This window comes from Zasmidium cellare (assembly GCF_010093935.1).
Source record: "Zasmidium cellare ATCC 36951 unplaced genomic scaffold M409scaffold_10, whole genome shotgun sequence".
NCBI lineage: Eukaryota > Fungi > Ascomycota > Dothideomycetes > Mycosphaerellales > Mycosphaerellaceae > Zasmidium > Zasmidium cellare.
Window position 1 is genome coordinate 391,364 of NW_022986954.1, and position 19,554 is coordinate 410,917.

The 19,554-nt window shown below is 52.0% G+C and overlaps 10 protein-coding genes across 10 annotated transcripts; 4 read left to right on the forward strand and 6 right to left on the reverse strand.

Annotated features, from left to right (window-relative positions):
• Positions 1 to 817: 817 nt before the first annotated feature.
• Positions 818 to 1,837, forward strand: M409DRAFT_52533 (uncharacterized protein; the record flags this gene model as incomplete). The annotated part of the gene is made up of 1 exon (XM_033812104.1): positions 818 to 1,837. The coding sequence occupies one exon, from the start codon at positions 818 to 820 to the stop codon at positions 1,835 to 1,837; it is 1,020 nt and encodes a 339-aa protein (XP_033670159.1).
• A 966-nt stretch (positions 1,838 to 2,803) lies between these two features.
• M409DRAFT_20497 (uncharacterized protein) lies at positions 2,804 to 3,626 on the reverse strand (the record flags this gene model as incomplete). Its single annotated transcript, XM_033805418.1, has 4 exons — positions 2,804 to 2,893; positions 2,962 to 3,019; positions 3,075 to 3,236; positions 3,313 to 3,626. 4 exons carry the CDS (start codon positions 3,624 to 3,626, stop codon positions 2,804 to 2,806), a joined length of 624 nt encoding a protein of 207 aa, XP_033670160.1.
• A 1,633-nt stretch (positions 3,627 to 5,259) lies between these two features.
• M409DRAFT_36165 (uncharacterized protein) lies at positions 5,260 to 5,996 on the reverse strand (the record flags this gene model as incomplete). Its single annotated transcript, XM_033810508.1, has 4 exons — positions 5,260 to 5,334; positions 5,386 to 5,396; positions 5,445 to 5,673; positions 5,724 to 5,996. 4 exons carry the CDS (start codon positions 5,994 to 5,996, stop codon positions 5,260 to 5,262), a joined length of 588 nt encoding a protein of 195 aa, XP_033670161.1.
• A 658-nt stretch (positions 5,997 to 6,654) lies between these two features.
• Positions 6,655 to 8,577, forward strand: M409DRAFT_64990 (uncharacterized protein; the record flags this gene model as incomplete). The annotated part of the gene is made up of 3 exons (XM_033816320.1): positions 6,655 to 6,702; positions 6,758 to 8,162; positions 8,210 to 8,577. 3 exons carry the CDS (start codon positions 6,655 to 6,657, stop codon positions 8,575 to 8,577), a joined length of 1,821 nt encoding a protein of 606 aa, XP_033670162.1.
• Positions 8,578 to 8,674: 97 nt separating this feature from the next.
• M409DRAFT_20500 (uncharacterized protein) lies at positions 8,675 to 11,143 on the reverse strand (the record flags this gene model as incomplete). The annotated part of the gene is made up of 1 exon (XM_033805419.1): positions 8,675 to 11,143. The coding sequence occupies one exon, from the start codon at positions 11,141 to 11,143 to the stop codon at positions 8,675 to 8,677; it is 2,469 nt and encodes an 822-aa protein (XP_033670163.1).
• A 231-nt stretch (positions 11,144 to 11,374) lies between these two features.
• M409DRAFT_20501 (uncharacterized protein) lies at positions 11,375 to 13,036 on the reverse strand (the record flags this gene model as incomplete). Its single annotated transcript, XM_033805420.1, has 3 exons — positions 11,375 to 11,813; positions 11,861 to 12,812; positions 12,859 to 13,036. 3 exons carry the CDS (start codon positions 13,034 to 13,036, stop codon positions 11,375 to 11,377), a joined length of 1,569 nt encoding a protein of 522 aa, XP_033670164.1.
• A 350-nt stretch (positions 13,037 to 13,386) lies between these two features.
• On the forward strand, positions 13,387 to 14,601 carry M409DRAFT_64995 (uncharacterized protein; the record flags this gene model as incomplete). The annotated part of the gene is made up of 3 exons (XM_033816323.1): positions 13,387 to 13,468; positions 13,531 to 14,241; positions 14,288 to 14,601. The coding sequence occupies 3 exons, from the start codon at positions 13,387 to 13,389 to the stop codon at positions 14,599 to 14,601; spliced, it is 1,107 nt and encodes a 368-aa protein (XP_033670165.1).
• Positions 14,602 to 14,617: 16 nt separating this feature from the next.
• Positions 14,618 to 16,275, reverse strand: M409DRAFT_20503 (uncharacterized protein; the record flags this gene model as incomplete). The annotated part of the gene is made up of 7 exons (XM_033805421.1): positions 14,618 to 15,136; positions 15,194 to 15,272; positions 15,328 to 15,729; positions 15,777 to 15,943; positions 15,996 to 16,099; positions 16,154 to 16,193; positions 16,252 to 16,275. The coding sequence occupies 7 exons, from the start codon at positions 16,273 to 16,275 to the stop codon at positions 14,618 to 14,620; spliced, it is 1,335 nt and encodes a 444-aa protein (XP_033670166.1).
• A 326-nt stretch (positions 16,276 to 16,601) lies between these two features.
• M409DRAFT_64997 (uncharacterized protein) lies at positions 16,602 to 17,713 on the reverse strand (the record flags this gene model as incomplete). The annotated part of the gene is made up of 2 exons (XM_033816324.1): positions 16,602 to 16,856; positions 16,910 to 17,713. 2 exons carry the CDS (start codon positions 17,711 to 17,713, stop codon positions 16,602 to 16,604), a joined length of 1,059 nt encoding a protein of 352 aa, XP_033670167.1.
• Positions 17,714 to 18,424: 711 nt separating this feature from the next.
• On the forward strand, positions 18,425 to 19,296 carry M409DRAFT_64998 (uncharacterized protein; the record flags this gene model as incomplete). Its single annotated transcript, XM_033816325.1, has 2 exons — positions 18,425 to 18,625; positions 18,697 to 19,296. The coding sequence occupies 2 exons, from the start codon at positions 18,425 to 18,427 to the stop codon at positions 19,294 to 19,296; spliced, it is 801 nt and encodes a 266-aa protein (XP_033670168.1).
• Positions 19,297 to 19,554: the final 258 nt, after the last annotated feature.

A 19,554-nucleotide genomic window follows, 5' to 3' on the forward strand; every position in this document is an offset into this window, starting at 1 on the left:
ATAGATGATTGATTACGGGAGCAGGTATCTACAAGGACTGTGAATTCAGAAGATGTGGCCTTCTTGGCACTCACGTGATCCCCAGGCACAACACTTCACTCAACTCCTTTCACAAGGCATGAACAAACATCCAGAATTGTCATGAGAATGCCTGAGAATCAATTTAAGCCACTCAGCAAGGCTATAAGGTATTAAGATGTTCCTTACAGCGACTTTATGTTCGCCGCTTGGGCTTGAAGAGATTAGTAGCGTTGAAGTGAGTCGATCGTCCCATTACTTCGTACTGTGTTACTTTGTTCAGCACAGGTGACGGCTTGTTGGCGGGTCACTGTTCTGGCACAGATTGATACCTAGGTATAGATGTAGCTTCGCTTTCCCCATAGTCACACCTCTAATGCAGCATGCCGTGGTAGGCGTTTTCCATCTTTCGTATCAAATTCTAGAAGTTTGTGCTAGGGCAAAGGCACTAAAAACGAACAACGCATGGATTACCGCTCGCGCGAACGCGCGGACCATTCTGCACGCGTCTTTGGACATTTAGGCTTGGAATCAAGAGGCTCTGGGAGAGTGTCCACTACGATGCAAGCGACGAACTGATCAAGCCTGCTTCGAAAGGCCTTGGTCAAAGTGAAGTTGCCACCAGGCTCTGTTTACTTGAAGCCTCCTATGCGGGTGCTCGGCTGTCCCTACGGAAATTTGGCCCGTGTGGCATCTGCTGCGCAACGTCCGCCAAATTCCACCAGCAACAATCTTGACACACATCATCCACATTGACGTACTTTTCGCTTGCCACTCTCAGAAAATACAAGCCATAAGAATGCCTAGCACGAGGCCTACATCACGTTTATCAAACAACCACCCGCAAGGCACTTCCGCCTCAACGAACGCTGCAACCAACCCCAGCCGCGCAACCAATTCGCCGCCCAACATCGGTGCAACCCAACCCTCAACCAGTGCCACCGTAAACCAACTGCCCCTAGAATGTCTGGGAATGAAGATTCATCAGGTTCTTGAGGAGCAAAAGATAATCGCAGCTGAGCATGACTCGCTTGTGAGCAAGTGCAACGACTTTATGGAGTTTATGCGATCAGCGGAAGCCAAACTCAAGGCCAACAACATTGCCTCAGACCTCGATTTCAAATTCGAACTACTGGAGGAGAAATACAACAAACTACAGGCAGATTTGATTGCTGCTACAAGCAGTGGTGCTCTCCTGGGGCATCCCAACGATCCGAGTTCAGCCCCACGACCCAGTACTAACGCACATTGCAAGACCGTAACACTTCACAGCAACCTCACCAACGAAGAGCTCACTTTCCATGCGACACCGCTCAACATGTACATAATGGCCGAATGTATGGCGGTCAAGATTCAAAAGAAGCAGATAACCAGCATGCTTAACCACTTCAAGGAGCTGGAGAAGCTGGAGGCAACCGTGTCTACCCATGGCCAGCTGCTCAACGATTTGCACGACCGCGTATATAGTATCGGCAAGTGGGTCAAGCGGATGCTGGTACCAACAGTCTCGAGACTTTGGAGCTTTTGGCAACCACAACAAGAAGAGGGCACCTTCGAGAACCTCTGTCGGCGCCTCGAAGCCGGCTCTGACTTCTCAACGAAGCTCTGGGACACGGGTTTAGTCGAAGACGAAGAGGAATTTTTCGCTCCTATGCCTATGCCAGCCCACGAACACCCCGATGTGTCAACCACAGCTCAACAAGCCGCCAACGCAGCAAACGAGTCTGAGCAGGAGGCCAGCGTACAGGACTCGGACGAAGCCCATGGAGGTGTAATTTTGCACGAGTCGGAGGCCATAAATGGTGTCGAAAACGTCTGAAGCCCTGATGGGCATCATGATCGCTTTCGGCAGATGCTGCATGGGGCGAAGCCGTTTGGCATCGTCATCAAGCTTCATCTTGCGTGAGGTATGGTTTGAAGCCCTCTCGGCATCAAAACCAACCCGTAATCTCGCAACCATACGACCAAGCTTGTCTTGATGCCAAAAGGTATCAAAACAGGCCTGCTCGATCACCAGCACCCATACGACCTCTTGATGCCAGTTGTCATCAAAACAGGTCTGCTCGATTATGTACGTGTATGCCGTGAATTGTCCGGGACTCAAGCCGCGGCGTGTGCTGATGGCTGGCAACTCTTGCTGATGATTGATCATCAACAGCAGCTGGCTCCCATCAAACACTCCCTATTATTTGTATGTAGCACACCTGAATGAAACATTTTCAGGCTGATCTTCTGTCACGGGACCAGTGGTCACAGGCACAGACTCCATTGCAACTGAATCACACAGTATACTCACGATCGAATGTGATCTTTGAAATTGTCTCAATTAGCAGTCCAAGTAGGCTACTGCGGCGAGACGCTCATCTATCGTTGCACAGCTTGCGAGGAGAGGGAGATGGGTTAAGAACGGCATGAGGGCTCACGCAGCAGTCGGCGGTTGCAGTCGTCAAAGATCAGCTACAATGGCGGCTTGTCATGTATATTAAAGTGCGCGTGAAAATGGAATGGTATCCATACAGATAATGCTACAAATTCAATTCAACCACGTCTGTCGTCTCCAATGGGTCGTCAAGACGTGGGCTCAGAGCTTCCATCTCACTGCCGAAGATGAGAGACGATACAACTGTATACGAGCTTCAACTACACTGACCGAGGTCTGAGAGTGTAGCTCGAGGGCGGAAGGCTTGACCTTAACATGACTGCCCGAAGGCTGACATGGAATGGCCGACATGCTGTTTCTCAGCGTGTTGCCGTGTTGGCAATACGGTAATCAGAACGTATTGCCTCAAGGGCGGGATGCAACAGTCTGCTGCTGTACAACAACATGCTGTTGAGCCTCGTTGTTGGTCCCCGGCTGTTGTTGAGATTGTAGAGCCTGCCGGGGATACTGTCAGTAAATCATTTGACCAAGATGCTCGAGCCGAATGTAGCGGGAAGGCATACCTCGTTCGATTCAGGTGGGAGATATGACTCCGCAGCAACTAATCGAGTGTCGATGTCCCTAAAGCGACATTAGCATGGTTTGTGCAGACGTCCAAATCCTAATATGAGCATACCGTGCTTGTTGAAGCAGCTGCTCAGATTGATCGAATTGGCCTGCTGCTTTGCAGGCGTTCGATTGATGGCACAATGACACCATCTCCTCATCCAGGGCATAAAACTCCTCCCAATCGCGGATGAGGCTATCCTCCGCCTGGGTCAGACGCCGATCGAGCTCCCTAGATCGACATCAGCTAAATTCAACCAGCCATCGAGATATCACGGTGAAAATGCTGTGCCCAGTGCAGCCAGAACGCTGCGTCATTGTGTTGGCCTCTTGGTCTGCAGGCTTTGGACTGCCAGGCGAACGACTTCATCTCCGCCTCGACAGCGTCAAAATCGTCCCAATTGTTGATGTTGCCATGTTGAGGCGCCCGTGGGAAGCTTGGAGGGGCCGGTGGCTCATGCTGTTGATAGCTCGTTCGAGCCATGTTGTGTTGCGGACCCACAGGGCCAAGTTGCTGGTTGTTACTCTGGAGAGCCGGGAAGGTTTGTTGCGCCAGGGCGCCAGCGAAAGGTTGGTAGGTTGGCTGTGACGGCAGCCCCGAGTTGTTTGGGTATCCACTCATCTTGACGTTGCACGTGAAGATTGGCAGGCTGCTATATTGATGTGTGTGTAGTGAGAGAGAAGGAAGAGGAAGTTGACGCCGAGACCTGCCATTCTCGACTCAGCGACTCAATCTCTCGCTTACTGACCAATCAAATTGCTCACATTTCAACCCTCCTCTTTTGAAGTCCTTCTCGCAAGTCCTTCTCGCATGTCCATGATGTTGTGCTCGACGTGAGAACTTCATATCGTTCGTGGGTAAGATGGATACTCGGCCTTCATGAAAGTAATTCGCAATCGACATTGACCCAACATTCTTCCGTGGCTAGGGTCTTGGGCACTTGCTGCTGTTTCGCCTCTCTGATTGCTGATGTGTACTGATATGGCGGCCTGCAATCGGGGCTGTATCATGGGAAGATGATGATTGGGGGTTTCTTATCTTGACTGCGTTGTCGACCTCGTCGACAGTCTCATCATCCCCCATCACACTCACAAGAAGCTTTCAAGCTGCATCAATCAAGGTAGGGGTGCAGAAAGAAAGAGCACACAAAACTACTCACATCCGCCCATAAGGGAATGATCCTCGCGAAAGGCTTCAAATTTTTTTGTGGTAGTACTAACGCGAGACATAGGTCAGTCGGTCCTGTCTTCAAAACGGGTACTTCTCAAGGTTTGACCTGCTGCAGAAGTCGATTCCCCGACGATGTAAGAGTTGCAGCTATCGTGATTGCGGACGTAGACGCCGACGATCCCATTCGATTCTAGAACGAAACGTATTAGCACAGAGGTAGAAATCTGCTACTCTCTTTGTGGAACCTTGTTCTTAAGACCTTGATAGCAGGCACTCGAGCAGGTACAACACCGATAGGATCGTTGCCTTTGCAGAAAGTGGGATTTCAGGCCTTAGCCACATTCATCATTTGATTGACAAGCTGAATGTGCACTTCAGGAGGCGACACAGAGGCTGCCAATCAACTGATTGCTGCGGGCAACGTGATATTGCTCCAAATGGAGGTGAGCAGAATAGACGTACCTGACGAAGTCTTCGCTCCTGCCAGTGCCCTCGTCTAAATCACAATGTAATCCCTGCTGTGGTCCCCAGGCGTGGATGCATTCGCCTCCTTTTTCGGGGCCGCTGACCATTTCGGTGCGACTCGTGACGGACCACCACGTGCATTGAGAACGGTGCTGAACGATTCCCTCAATATAATCAGATCGCTAATTATTCCTGGGTCAAGGGCCTGCCGGCCTGTGTAGTGTGCATTAACATCAAGAGCTCGCACAACTTCACAGACGATGCGCCCGCTCCTCTGATTTGCTGGGCGGCCTTGTCGACTAGCGTAGTTTTGAAGTCGCAGTACCGCTGGGGCGCCGTCGATACAGCAATTCAGCTCCGCAAGCAGGTAAACGCCAATGTTCCTCGTAGGCAGAGAGATTCGAAGGCCACTGTTCGACATTTCATAAGAGTCGCCAAGAGCTGCATCAGCGCTTGCTTCGATCGCACTAGCATCTGCGAAGTATTGAGCAGCAGGAGCCAGTAATGTTCTTTGGAAGCGATCCCTGTCTCTGCTAAATTTTGACCAGGCGAATATGCTGTGATCTGTGGACCTGGCAAAGAGTCAGCCCTGGACAGATATGAGTTCTGCCGCGATATTTCACGTTTTTATGATCTCCTCCTGAAGCCTGATGAAAGCTTTCTGGCCCTCTCCGTAGATCATCGGCATGTTGACCTGTATGGTATGACATTAGCACATACAGAAGCTTAGCAAGATCTCACTAACATCAAAAAGGCCTGATTGACTAAGTCAGTAACAATCGCAACAGTAAATGACGTACTAACCGACCAGAGAATAGGCCTCGTCTTCCACTCTGGTGGTTTGCCGCTTTGCTGCCCATGAGAAGCGGGTCGCAACAGAGAAGTGCTTGGCCTGATAGCTACGACGAAGTACTATCTCATCAATGCCGCTGACCTTGGCTAATGCAGCTGTGCTTTGGGTTTTGGTCGTAATAAAGAACCATTCAGAGTCGTAAAACCTCACTTCCTTAGGAGCTATCGATTCTTGCAGTGTCTATCGAATTTTTCAGCGCATGCTTCAAATTCGCAATTGCTTTCACTCACCCAGCCTCTCGTGAACCATCGGCCTGCTGCGAATTTGAGACGAAGATAGTCAACATCTTGTGGGAGCTTGTGGATGTCCCCTCGCCTGTGGCTTTCGATAGTGACATCTGCCAGGTAGACATAACATACAGTCGCATCCGCGTACCATCGGTACATTGAGTTGACGACCTCACTCAGATCCGCGCTGCTTTCTTTGTCAATACAGCATGTGTCGATCCAAACCCAGGTATGCCCGTCCCGCTTTGCTTGATCGCAGGCCTTTTCGATTTTCATGAAGTCAGCCTTCTTCCTAGTCTTTCGGCGCTTGTAGTCATCTAGCAAGCTCTCTCGGGTCATATCACGAAACGACACTTCATCCTCGCCCCATGTGTGAGAGAGGATGGCATAGCCTTGCTCGTGTGCCTGGCGGTCGTCGCTGAAGTGCTTCAAGAGGAGGGTCGTCGTGTTTAGCAAGCCACATCGTTTCTGAACGAAATCAAAACCAGCTATGCCGTGATACTGTTCAAGTAATCGAAAGAATTTGCATGGATACTTCAGCCTTCCTGCGCCTCCATATGGGCTTGCAGGGGAATGGCTGCAGCTGAACTTCTCGGGTTACCGTATGAGTTGTGCAACGCACAATTCTATCTCCCAGTGAATCTCACCTGGGCCATGCTATCGGTGGCTACATCATCCATTTGTTAGAACGACAGTGCTGGAGAAACAGAAGAGGAAGACGAAGCGTTCCAGGAGGTGAAGTCGACTCGGCACTCGGCAATGACGTCCACCCGCATTGAGCTCAGCAGCTTTCCAGTCGTCTTTCACAGATCGACCACGATGGCGCGAATGTCTCCCACCAGATCTGATTTTCACATGATGGAGTGTAAATCAAGTGAATGTTGATTGCTGCCCAACACCACGTCAGGCCCTTGATCCCTGCCGCTAGCGAAACATGTCTGTTGCCGGACCACGCGGTCAGAAACGCGGCCCAACGGTCCTTGTATGCGCCAACACGCTCGTCAATACCAATGGCAGCAATACTGAGCTCTGAGCAGGTCACCGACGCACGCGAAGTCCGCCCTCAACCACCACGTCCTCAGCCCCAGCGAGCGGGCACCCGCTTGATTTCGGTCGACAATGTCCTGCAATACGCCAGCGAGATCCCATCCGCCCAGCGACGCGAGACTCCAGGAGCCCGACCGAAATCGCATAATCGTACGCCGTCTGGACGATATCCCCTCGATCCGAAGCTGAGCGGCCGCGGTGTACCTCTGACCACAGCCCACATTCCCGCGCGCAGCAGCAAGACGAGCGAGAAGCTGGTATTACTGCCGGAAACGACAGAGGAAGATGAGGATCGTGACGGGTTTGAAGAGGAAGATGACACTGCGCCTCCAAAGGATGAAGAGCTGAAGAAGAGGAGAAAGCCAGGCGGTGGTGGTAGGAGTGAAGCGGAGAGATTGCCCAAATCACAGCGAGTAGCGGATCCTCAACTGGCAAGAGTCACAGCGTATTGTACAGCGCAGAGTTACAAATTGAGGAGTACTGCGGCTTTCGTGCGAGATCAGCACGGTGCCAAGACGAAGCTCTACGACGACTGTCTGTACTGCGTCTACAAACTTCCTCTCCTGGGTGGCAGCGACGGCTATCGAGTTAGGAGTAGTCCAGTGGTGAAGCACCCAGGCGGCAGGAGTGTGCTGGACGAGCAGATTGAAGCAAACGAGAGAAGACAGTACCGCGAGGGGTGGGGCGAGGAAAGTGAAGAATACTCTGTCCGAGAATTCAACTCGGAACCTACACCTGATATGCAGCAAGTACCGGATGAGGGCACAACGAATGGAGTACAAGACTCGGACACATGGAATGAAGAGCAACAAGCTGGTCGTAGAGAGAGCAGCGATTCGTCAGCCTTCAGCTTCACATCACCACATGCATCGATATCACCCGATGCCCATACAGTGGCCGAACTCTTCATCTTCAGCTACGGTGTGGCAGTGTTGTGGAACTTCAGCCCGAATCAGGAAAAGGACGTCCTCGCAGATATGACCTTCTCATCACAATCCAACACACCATCTGGGAAGCATTCGACCCACTTCTCTCAAAAAGCAGCAGCACTCGCTCCTCCGTTGACGTTACCTCTGGTCACTCGACCTCTAGACGAAAGCGACTTCGAAACGGAAGAGTTTCACTTCCAATACGACGAGACAGCGGACAAGCCTCGAATATACAACGACATGATTACGCTAAGGACTAGCGACCACATGATCAAACTTGCAATGTCTCACGCTATTGGGCAATCGACTAAGCTTTCATTCTTTGAGGAGAAGATGCAGAGAACGATGTCAGAAGCACAGTACGTACCGAGAAGGCTGGCATTGGAGGGAAGGCTTGGCATGAACCGGAAAGAGGTTGTCGGCTTGGTTGGGAGACTATTCGAAGGCAGAGTCGACGTCAATCTTTGTAAGTTCAGAAGCGCTTTGTATATGACCTCTACTGACTATGTCCAGCGTCCAACATGCTCGACACACCCAACTTCTTCTGGGATTCAGAACCGACCCTCCACCCTCTCTATGCCGCCGTTCGCGAATACCTCGAAATCAAACCACGCATCCAAGTCCTGAACGAGCGATGTCGAGTCTTCCTGGATCTCGCCGAAATCTTGTCCGACTCTATTGCAGACGTCAAGATGACGAGGATCACCTGGATCATTATCGTCCTGATTGTGCTGAGTATCTTGGTGACCTGCACGGAAGTGTTCTTAAGATTTGGCATTCTTGCTGCAGGAAAGGGAAAGGAAGGGAAAGATGCTGGAGCAGCGGTGTTGGCGGCCATTGGTGTAGATACGGGAGGGTCGTTTGGCGTGGGCGAGCTGTAAATGTCTAATAATGAGCGTGGTATGTTCATAATACACCCTAAGCTGCTCAGAGGCGGCCAAAAGTCACTGTACACCTCCCTTTCATGTCATCTCACATCTAACCAACCATCCACACCCCCGCCGCACTTCCATTGAAATTCAAATCCGTCACCTCATGCCTTTTCGTCCTATACCCCTTCTCCAAATCCGGCTCCAAAGCCTCCAACGGCACCTTCACGCCCTCCTCATACGTTCCCCCAAAATAATTCACCTTCGGATCCTTCTCACCACGACGATTCAACCTCGTCCTCAGATCAACCCTCGCATCATCGTCCTCCTCCTGTCCTCTAAACCCACCACCAAACTTCTTCCCATCAAGCTGCAATCGCACACCCTGCACACTCTCCCGACTTGGATCCCTATCGTGGAAGTTATGCGGGATGAACATGACGCTGCTTCCACTTGTATGCATGAGCGTGTTGGGAATGTCTCCACTGTGAGGGATATGATGTGATCCGAGGTTGAAGTAGACGACGAGATCGCCGTCATACGTCGTATCAGGCGCTCCATGCTCCAAACTTTCATGATCGGCCATGTCGTTGAAGTTGATGATCGGGTCGATGGGAGCGAGGTAGTTCAGGGGATCGGCGGAGCGAGGTTCGGTGTCTTTCTGCCGGAGGACCCAGATGTCGTGTTCGGCCCAGCGGGCGCTGTCGCCGAGGGTGGTGGAGTTTTCGATCGTGAGGTGCGGTGTTGAGCCCATGCCTGTGCCGGAGGTGATTCTGTAGCCTCGTCGCTGACTCCAGGCGTTGCGTTCTTCGGAGTTGTAGACGATGAAGAATTCGCCGCTGTTTTTGGGCCAGTCGAGGCCGGTTTCTTGGTTGACGCCGTATTCCACTAGATGCATTGTGTTGCGCTCTTTGACTTCTGGCTGGTCCCAGTTGTACGATTTGGTTAGGGGCTCTAATGCCAGACGGACCATATCGTTTGTTGGACCTGCTACGTCGAGGTCGGCTTTGAAGTTGATGACGTGGTCGTGGACGCTGCTGGATACAGCTTCACCAATGCGATGGCCATACTCGTCTTCGCCTTCGGTCTTGTTGGAGCGGTAGAAGGCAGCGAAGATGTAACCTGATGCACGCACTTTGACTTCGACAGCGCCGTCCATGTAGAAAATGTAGTCGATGGCGTAGTCGTAGTTGCCAACCGTGGAGGTAGAGCGGACGATAAGATAGGTATTCCTTGAAGCAGTCACCGAGAACTCTGCTGTATGACGAGACAGCAAGTGATCAGCAGTGTATTCGAACACGCAGATGCTGTTAGGAAGCTCGTGAGTCTCATGAGCCATATGGTAGTGCGTATCCATATAGTCGGCATACGCGGGACAGTCATAGCCTGGAAGCAGCTCATACATGTTCTTGCCCATACCGAAGAATGTATCAAGGAATTCTTGACCACCTGCCATCGGATCATCACCAGCATAGTGAGCCATTGCTTCTTGTAGACCAAGCTCGTAGATCACACGTTCTCCCTTGAAACGAATGTCGTAAAGAGTGAGACCAGTCGCTTGAGCTGTCGTAATGTAGAACTCGAAGCCAAACCAAGATACGAACCGCTCGTTTTTGTCAAGCTTGTACCTGGGTCCATATGGTTGAACTGAGATCGGAGGTGGTAGTTCGCGGCCCTCTGTTTTGGCATCAAAGTCTTCGGTATCTGTCCACGAACCATCAAGATTTGGTGGAGTCTTCTTGAAGTTCGCGTGCTTGATTGCGGCGCGGAAGTCTTCAACGTCGTCGTAGATAACGCCATTGTAGAAATAAGGGCCGGCAGTCCAATCGTCCTGGTCAAGACTAGTGGCATTGACCTTGACATAGACACCTTGCGGTAAGAGGGTTCTTCCACCAGAGCCAAGGCCAGGTCTGAAGAACTGAAACCACAGAACAAGTCCACCAGTTGCCACTCGGCTAGGTCTTGGAAGGCACAGCAGTCCATCCTTGCTATCTGGGTCGGTAGCAGCTCCAAGAAGTTCCTGGGTAATATCCGAGATGCTTTGACCAAGAGCGTCGCCAAATTCGATGATAGCCTGGTAGTCCTTGATCTCGCTTTTGACATCATTCCGGCCCGAGTTGAAGGGATACGTCAATGGGAGGATCTGTGATTCTTTCGAGATAGGTAGAGGTCCAACTGCATGATATACCAGAGAAGGTGTGTCGTCGACATTGAGAGCAAGCACTGCTTTCGCCCACCTCTGCGGAGCATCACCATCCTCGAACAGATAAGGTACGACATCAGACTTATTCGGCCTCAGTGTCTCCAAGATGTAGATGGAATTCTCCAATGCAGATTTTGGCCTTCGTACTAGATTGAGCTCAGGCCGTTGAGCATAGACAAAGTCGTAGATATCTTGAGCCTCAGTCTCCGTCAACTCAGCCCAAACATTCTGCTTTGGTGCACTGAAAGATGGCTTGCTCTCGGTAGCATAATATGCATCATAGTGATAGTTTGTAGGAAGTATGAACCATGTCGCAATGGCAACGAAGAAGAGGAAAGAAGAGAGGTAAATGAAAGATCTACTTCGAGGCTCCATGATTGTGCAACATTAGGAGAACGTGGAATGAGGCGAGACGTTGAAGATGATATACAATGGAAGCTGTCGCCTATCTTGAAGAAGTGGTTCACCTTATCATCGAGTCAATGGAAGGAGCACAGGTAGCTGGCTGGACCTTCCCGATCTGGAACAGCACATCCCACGCGGGGTCCGCGCGAGACGACTTGCCATCTTCGCGTCGACGTCTTCACTTCCACCTGCCTTCAACCATCACAGTGTATATCTGAACAGCGGCGAGTCCTCGCCCATATCGCTGAGCGCGCTGTCAGAATACTGCTGCCGGACCTGAATTCCATCCATCTGACTCCTCCTAGAATTCTCCCTCTTCATCAGCCACCAATGGATCGTAGCAGGAATCATGGCACCGATGACTGTACATGCCACACTAAACCCGAACCCCAACGGATAGACTGGCGCCTCCGAGTCGAGATAGATGTTCGACCCGATACTCCCACCACCGACGGAACCCACCAACATCAAGAATCCGATTGCGGCAGCCCGCTTTGAAGGGTTGGGGATATTGACAGACGCCCAAGCGCCTACAATGGGAGCTTGTGCTGAGTACCCAGCCGCGGCGAGGAATATGGCAAAGTAACTCACGCCGGCAAGATGCTCGTAGTGAGTCGTGATCCATAACACGATGATACCACTGCACGTTGTCAGCCGCAGAATCATAGCTTGAGCGGCTTCACTCACATCAATCCCAGCGTGTACGACCCCATGATTGCCAGATAACGCTTCTGGTATCGATCAGACAGCCAGCCTACTAGCACGCAAATACACGTCGCGAAGATGTAAGGCGGTGTTGTAAGTGCTTGTGCCCGCACGGCACTGTATCCCAGGTTCTTCACCATCGTCGGCAAGGTGTAAGAAAGTGAGTAAGTTGGCACGCTTCCTCCCCACCAAAACAGCATCATCATAAAGTATGTCTTTCGATCTTTCAGCGCGGCAGTGACATCGCTCCATCGGAACCTGTAAGTCGGTGGGTTGGGTCCTGCCGCATACTTCACTCTCAACTTGGCGTACTCCAACTCAGCTTCAGTAAGCCATTTGCTGCGCTTGGCCCCACTGTATTGATGGGGGAACTGGGGCAGGAATATGAAACAGCACAGTCCAGCAGCAATCGTAACGACGCCTTCGATCAAGAACAGCCACTTCCAAGCTCGCATTCCATGAACGCCATCAAGATTGCCGACGCCGTATGCGATCACTCCTCCAAAAGCACCGGCAGCCGTGTTGGCTCCATAGAAGATGGCCATTCGAGTGGCTAGCTCAGCAGGCGTGTACCACATACTCAGGATGAAGTACGATCCAGGATACAGGCCAGCTTCGGTCATTCCCAGCATCGGCCGGATCACGATGTAACCGCCATAGCTGGAGACGAGACAAGTCAGAGTTGTGACCAGTCCCCACGCCGTGACGATGAACGGAAACCACATCTTCGGACCAAGTCGTCTCAAGGCGATATTCGAGATCGGTTCGCAAAGTCCATATGTGAAGAAGAGGTACATGAGCGCCAGATTGAACTGCTCAGAAGTCATTCCGACATCTTCCAGGAAACCGAACAACTTGGCGTTGCCAGCATTGGATTTGTCCAAAGAGCACATGAGGTAGAGGAAGCTCAAAGTCGGCAAGAGTCGCCAGTCGACTGTAATTGTCAGTGAAAGATAAGGATGCGTGGCTGAAAGACGTACGCTTGCGCAGTAGCCTGCGATTTTGAGCTCCATGGTTGACTGCGAACTCTTGGTGGAGTTGAAGATACCGTTCATACTCTGCGTCAGTTTCCACGACTTCGCCTGCGTCGATGGAAGCCTGATCTGCCGGTTTTGTGTCTTTCTCAACCTCTGGCATCGTCGACCACGGCATCGACATCTTGCTTCGACCGACAATGCGTGGGAGTGCGGTTGATATTTACAAGACTTTAAGTATCAACAAGCAATGCCAGCGCATGGTCTGACTTGGCCGCTGCATGATAGCTGAAAGACATGGGATACTGATGCAATGCGTCTGATCTCGATAGGGCATCAGCTATCGACAAGGCTGATAGCCAAGCGAAAACGCCTAAATCATTGGTTGATGGGCTACCCTTGCCAGAACACGCACAGTACATCTTGTGAGTGTCTGCATGCACATACCTGGCCGGTGGTCGAGCTGACAATCGATGTAGATAAAGCAAGCCCACTGTGCCGCCATCCCTACACTCTCACACAAGCCACGACACAATGCCGAGCCTTTCAGACCTCACAAAGGCAGTCATACGGGAGAAGAAGCAAGATGGATCACCGCTCTACCCAGATTACATGCGTATGTTGAGTGTCCCGGTCTTCTCGTTTGTAAGTAGCCCACTGATCAAATGTTCGGACCAGCTTTCTACGACCCCTTGGAGAAAGTAGAAGACATAGGCTCCTTCGAGCACCACGACCCAGGTCATAGAGCAGACCCTACATTCCCAAATCTTCTCAAGAATGCGACTAAGTTCTACGACCTCTCGCCAAATGTAGGAACCGAGATCGAAGGCGTCCAGCTCTCCCAACTCACACAAAGCGGTCTTGACGAACTCGCTCTACTCGCAGCTCAATGTGGAGCTCTCGTCTTCCGTTCGCAAGACTTCGCAGACATCGGCTTCTCCGCACAGAAACGGATTGTCTCACACTTCGGCCCCTTGCACGTCCATGGCTGGGCACCACATCCAGACGCGGGTTCTCACGAACACATGATAATCTACGACCACGCCTCTGACTTGCGAGTACGTCGTTCGTGGAGAGGACGTAGCCCCATTCAATGGCACACGGATCAATCACCGGAACAGCAACCTCCAGGCACGACATTCATTTGCATGCTAGAGAGTCCTGCCCAGGCTGGAGGAGACACGTTGATCAGTAGCAGTGTCGCTGCTTTCAAAGCTTTGTCTCCCAGATTTAGGAAGAGGCTGGAAGGGCTGCAGGCTGTGCATTCGAACAATGACGGCGTGAAGCAGGAAATGAAGAATGGCGAGCAAGCGGTGATGAGAAGGCAGGAGTTGGAGGCAGTCCACCCTGTGGTTAGAGTCCATCCCGTCACAGGAGAGAAAGCTTTATGTGCGTCCAACAAGATCTCCATTGTTACGTGCTAATCTGTTCCCAGACGTCAATCCAGTCTACACCAAACGCATCGTGGGTTTCGATCAGGAAGAATCAGACTACCTCCTAGGCTTCCTGTTCGATCACATAGCGAAGAGAGCAGACTTCCAATGTCGATTCCGCTACGAAGCTGGAACGGTGCTGGTGTGGGATCAACGAGTCACAAATCATTCCCAGACGCTCGACTATCCCGCTGGCGAGAGAAGGCACGCTTTTCGACTGACGCCACTCGCCGAGAAGCCAATCCCTTCCATGGTCGAGGAAGATGACGGACAGTGTGAGAAGGACGAAGGGAGAGTATCACTTGGACTCTGTTGAGTGATTGCCGCTGTCATCATAGCCGACCTTGGGCTTTACCAAACTGACTCTTATCAAATCCCTCGTCAGCGCCTTTCACCGCATCGTAGCCATATATCCCATGCAACGTCTTCAAATCAGCCAACGCCCATGGGAACGATCGATCCTCATCCCACCAGTCGTGCTCGCGGAGCAAACGATCCCTTTCTTCCTGCTTAGGGCCGTCAGGGGCGTGATACATGTCTCGCATGCTGTCGGCGGCTCTGACGATGGGCATTGCTCTTTCCTTTCGGATATGCTGGTACAGTTTCAACAGTTCAGGTAGAGACGATTTTGGTTGACCAGAGCGAGAGAACAGGCCCAGCAGTCTCCCCAACACCACAGCATCCTCCACAGCTTGTGCGGCGCCCTGTGCCAGATATGGGACGCTGGGATGGCAGGCGTCTCCTAGCAGTGCAACGGAGCCCTTTACCCAGGTGTCGAGCTCCTCCATGCCCCAAATCTTCCACTTCAAGGCTTTGTTGACTTTGCTCAACAGGATCTTGAGCGTCGGATCCTACAATCATACATTATCAGCAATCAACAAGAGATCTGGCATCCGTCCACTACTCACCCAACTCTCAAACAACTTATGCATCTGAGCCAAATCCCCAGGCTGCTTCGAAACCTCATGCGGAAGATCATCCGGACATCTTCAGAGAAACCATCAGCAAGTCCCCATTTCAACAAAACTTACGAAGCACCCACATAAGCACAAGATTAATCTCCCTCCCCCCACGAATCCCATACAGCACAACATGAACATCGCCCCCAAACCACAAACAATTCACCGCCTCATCCAGAATCCTCCGGATCATCTCATCCTCTTCGCCCTCCAACGCCTCGCGAGGGATCGTAATCCGGTATGCGAGGTCGTTGGACTCCTGGGGCTCTTTGATGAATCCGAGCACGCCGTGGCGGACGGAAGAGCGTAGGCCGTCGGCGCCTACGAGGATGTCGGCGGAGACTTTCTCGCCGGTTGCGAGTGTTACTGTGGGTTTGATGGCTCTGCAGTCGGTCTGGACGACGTCGGCGTCGAAGCGGATCGAGGCGCCTAGGCGGCGTGCTTCTTCGAAGACGACTCGTTGGTAATCCGCTCGATGGATCGTACTGCCTCGTTCAGCTCTCCTCCCTCGGCGTGGCCTTACCTCACTCACCAAGACCCATATCCCCATTTCTCCCTCGCCCACGCCGATCCAGGTCTCTTTCCGATCACGCTCCCGTCCTGCCACCTCAGAAAGAACTCATTCGTCTTCGCCACCATCCCGGCTTCGAACATCTTCTCCGTCAAACCGAAGGAGTCGATCATGCGACCTGCGTTGGGCTGTTCCTCTCAAATCAGCCTTGCCTTGTCTTTCCTGGTTTTGATGGCATACAGGAACCTGTATTCCAGCGCCAATCTCACTCAACTCGGCTGTCTTTTCTAAAACCAAGACGTGTAGTCCTTCTTCGCGGCATTGTATCGCACAGGCGAGGCCTCCTACGAGGTCGTTAGCATTGGATGCGTGACCCTCTCGTATCTCTACGCCCTTACCGAGGCCACAACCAACAATAACAACCTTCAATCGGCTACCCTGCCATCGATAGATCAACCCATCGTCATGAACTTGCACAAATCGACAAAATGCTTACTTCCATCTCAGATACTTGGTCCATAGCCGTTAGAGGCCGTTGACGGACGCAGGAATGATACTGATAAGATGTAGTCAACGAAGCTTGACTTACATAGCATAGCTGAAGATGCGTCAGATCGTGTGTTCTATAAGGTCAGCTCTTAAAAGGCAGTTGCCTTTTCATCATTCAGCTTTCGCACTTCGAGCTAAATGGGGCATCGCTTGCTGACGGCGATCAAGGTTACTCCCAGATGGGATCTGCTCTACGTATTGGAGTCTACCTTCTTACTGGAACATGAACGAGGATCTTTAGTGTAGGGACTTTCTCTCTCTTGACATAACTGGGTATTGATTCCTCCTCTACTACATTTACAACGGGTTGACGACAAGCACCGCCTTTCCAAAGTTCTTGCCTGCCAGCATCCCAATCAGAGCCTCCGCCGCGTTATCGATACCATTCGTCTCGCTCATGACCGCCTTGAACTTGCCCTCTGCGATCCATTTCTGCACGTTTTCTTGGTGCTCCTTGGCGTACTTGGGGCCCATGTTTGAGTCGGAGACGATGAAGCCTTGCATCTTCAAGCGCTTGCCGACTACTTGCATGAGATTGCGGATTGGGTAGGCCTGGGATATGGATCAGTATCTGTAGTCGAAAAGGGTATGAGATGTATGCTTACCTCGGCAGGAGGGGTGTTGTACTGCGAGACCATCCCGCATGCAACGATACGGCCAAAGTTGGTGATGTGCGTGATGGCAGCCTCCAATTGCTCGCCACCAACGTTCTCGTAGTAGATGTCGATTCCGTTCGGTGCCAGTCTCCTCAACGCATCGATGGGCTTCTCCGCCTTGTAGTTGAAGCCGCCATCGAACCCAAGATCCTTGGTGATGAACTCCAGCTTCTTGTCGTCGCCAACACTGCCAATCACAGTCAACCCCTCGTGCTTGGCGAGCTGGCCAACAATCTGGCCGACGGCACCTGAGGCCGCAGAGATGAAGATGGTCTCGCCCTTCTTTGGTTGACCAATCTCGTAGAATGAGCTGTAGGCAGTCAAGCCTGGCATGCCAAGAGCACCAATGAAGTACTTGAGGTCCAGGTTGTGGGGGTTGCCGAGTGGGATGGGAGTGAAAGTGTCTGCCACCTCCTTCTCGTACGCGCTGTACTCTTCGGTGTTTCCTCGTGGCGCGTAAATGACATCGCCGGCCTTGAACTTCTCGTTGTCGCTCTTGAGTACGGTGAGGATGGCTGAGTTCGTGACAGGCTTGCCGATCTCGAACGGTGCGGCGTAGCTCTTGATCTCTGGCTTCCTCATACGGCCACGCTGGTACGGATCGAAGGAGACATAGTGAACCTTGGCTGTGATTCCACCCTTTGGAGGTTGTTGCTGAGTGTCGAACTCTCTGGCCTCAATCTTGAGATGCTTGCCCGATTCAGGCCAACCTGTAGGGTAATCCGCGAAGATAAGAGCCTTGTTTTGAACCATTGTGTCGAATTGGGAGTGTTGCGTTGTTCAAATGAGGAAATTTGGCTGGTGAGAGGTCGTAGATATAGCTTGGAGTGAAGAAGGATCAAGTAGCAGGAGCGCGGCGGGCAAACTTACAAATGGAAGATTACAAACAGAGAAAAACCAGAGGCGAACAAGCTATGTACACGCAACAACCGGGTACGTGCAACCTCGACTCGCCTCACGCGAGAGAGAAGATTCTATGTTGGCGGTCGGCGTACATTCGGGATTGTGTCATCAACCTCGGAGCTTGAACCCGTCATGGTTATGGTCGAGGGTGGTTCGGGCAATGGACGAGACGGCATGGCGCATAGATTGGTTACGCCCGTTGTTTCTCTGCTGTGCACAACTCACCCCTCCGCGGGGCAGTATCTCGATGAAGGACGCTCTCCGGTGACGCCCCAATGGCTGCTGGCGTGTAGCTTGGCTTGGAAACGGTCTAGAAAGGTGACGTTTTGGGTAGAGCTTCTCGTGCGTAGGAGGAATCGGGCCCGCGCCCGCCGTAGGTAATCAGAAAATAGGTCGTCAGATGGCTTGTCAATCTGACCTCCCAATCCTTTACCTTCGTACAGAGTGGTGAGAGTTGAAAGGGCGATTGCCGCAGGACGGATCGGCCCGTACCAGGGTCTTCGCAACGGGAAAGGACGTCGTCACTGTTGAGCTTCACGTCCAACGTCGATACACGCAGCCATGGCAGACGAAAAGATGCCGCTGGAACCTCCTCCAGCATACGATGAGACCTCCCAGAAATCAGCATCACCAGCGCCCCCACGGCCGCAAGGAGGCCCCAGAATGCCGCTACCCCTAGACCTCCCAGCATTGAATATGATCCGGGGCAAGAGAGTCATCCTGGCATCAGCGTCACCCCGACGGAGACAGCTACTCGCTCAGGTAAGTCGTAACCATGCGAGGAACACTGTCACTGGAAGCTGAGCGGCGCCAATGACAGCCGCCGTGAACAGATTGGCTTGACGAGTCTCGAAATCATCCCATCCACCGCTCCCGAAGACAAGGACAAGAACCTGCCACCTTTCGCGTATGTCCTGGAGACGGCGGAGCAGAAAGCGAGGAATGTCTACGAAGCTACGATCAACGACAAGCAAGGCGAACCTGCGTTGGTGATTGCGGCGGATACGGTGGTGAGCTCGCATTTTGGGCAGATTCTGGAGAAGCCGAAGAATGAGAGGGAGCATTTTGCGACGTTGAAGATGTTGAGGGATCAGAACAATGGCTGGCACAAGGTCTACACCGCTGTGGTGTGTATGGCGCCGCTGGAGAGTCTCATGAATCCTGGCTACGCGATGGAGACGCATGTGGAAGAGACGCTGGTCAAGTTTGATGAAGACGTCACAGATGATCTGATCATGTCGTATGTGCGGACGAGAGAGGGGGCAGATAAAGCTGGTGGATATGGTATTCAAGGATTGGGCAGCATTCTGGTGGAGAAGATCAATGGCACGTTTGACAATGTGGTTGGTTTGCCGCTGAGGGCCACACTGCAGCTGATTGAGAAGGTCATTACGGAGCCGGGTGTGCCAAATGAAGTGGAGAATGCGCTGTAGCTGTAGAATTTGCTGGGGTGGGAGAGAAGTCGCTACGAGAACGATAGCGACGATGTCTTCGTTCTCGTTTTGTCAGGGGTGAATGGCTTCACAAAAGCAGTCGTCATGTATAATGGGAATAGACGCATATACATCTGCTTGATATCAATGTTTGACAACTTCACATTCGTTCTATCTTAGTCAAATCGATATGACAAAACATTACCCTCCCAAGTCCACGACTCGAACCCGGGCCACAGCATGATCAATCAAAAAGTC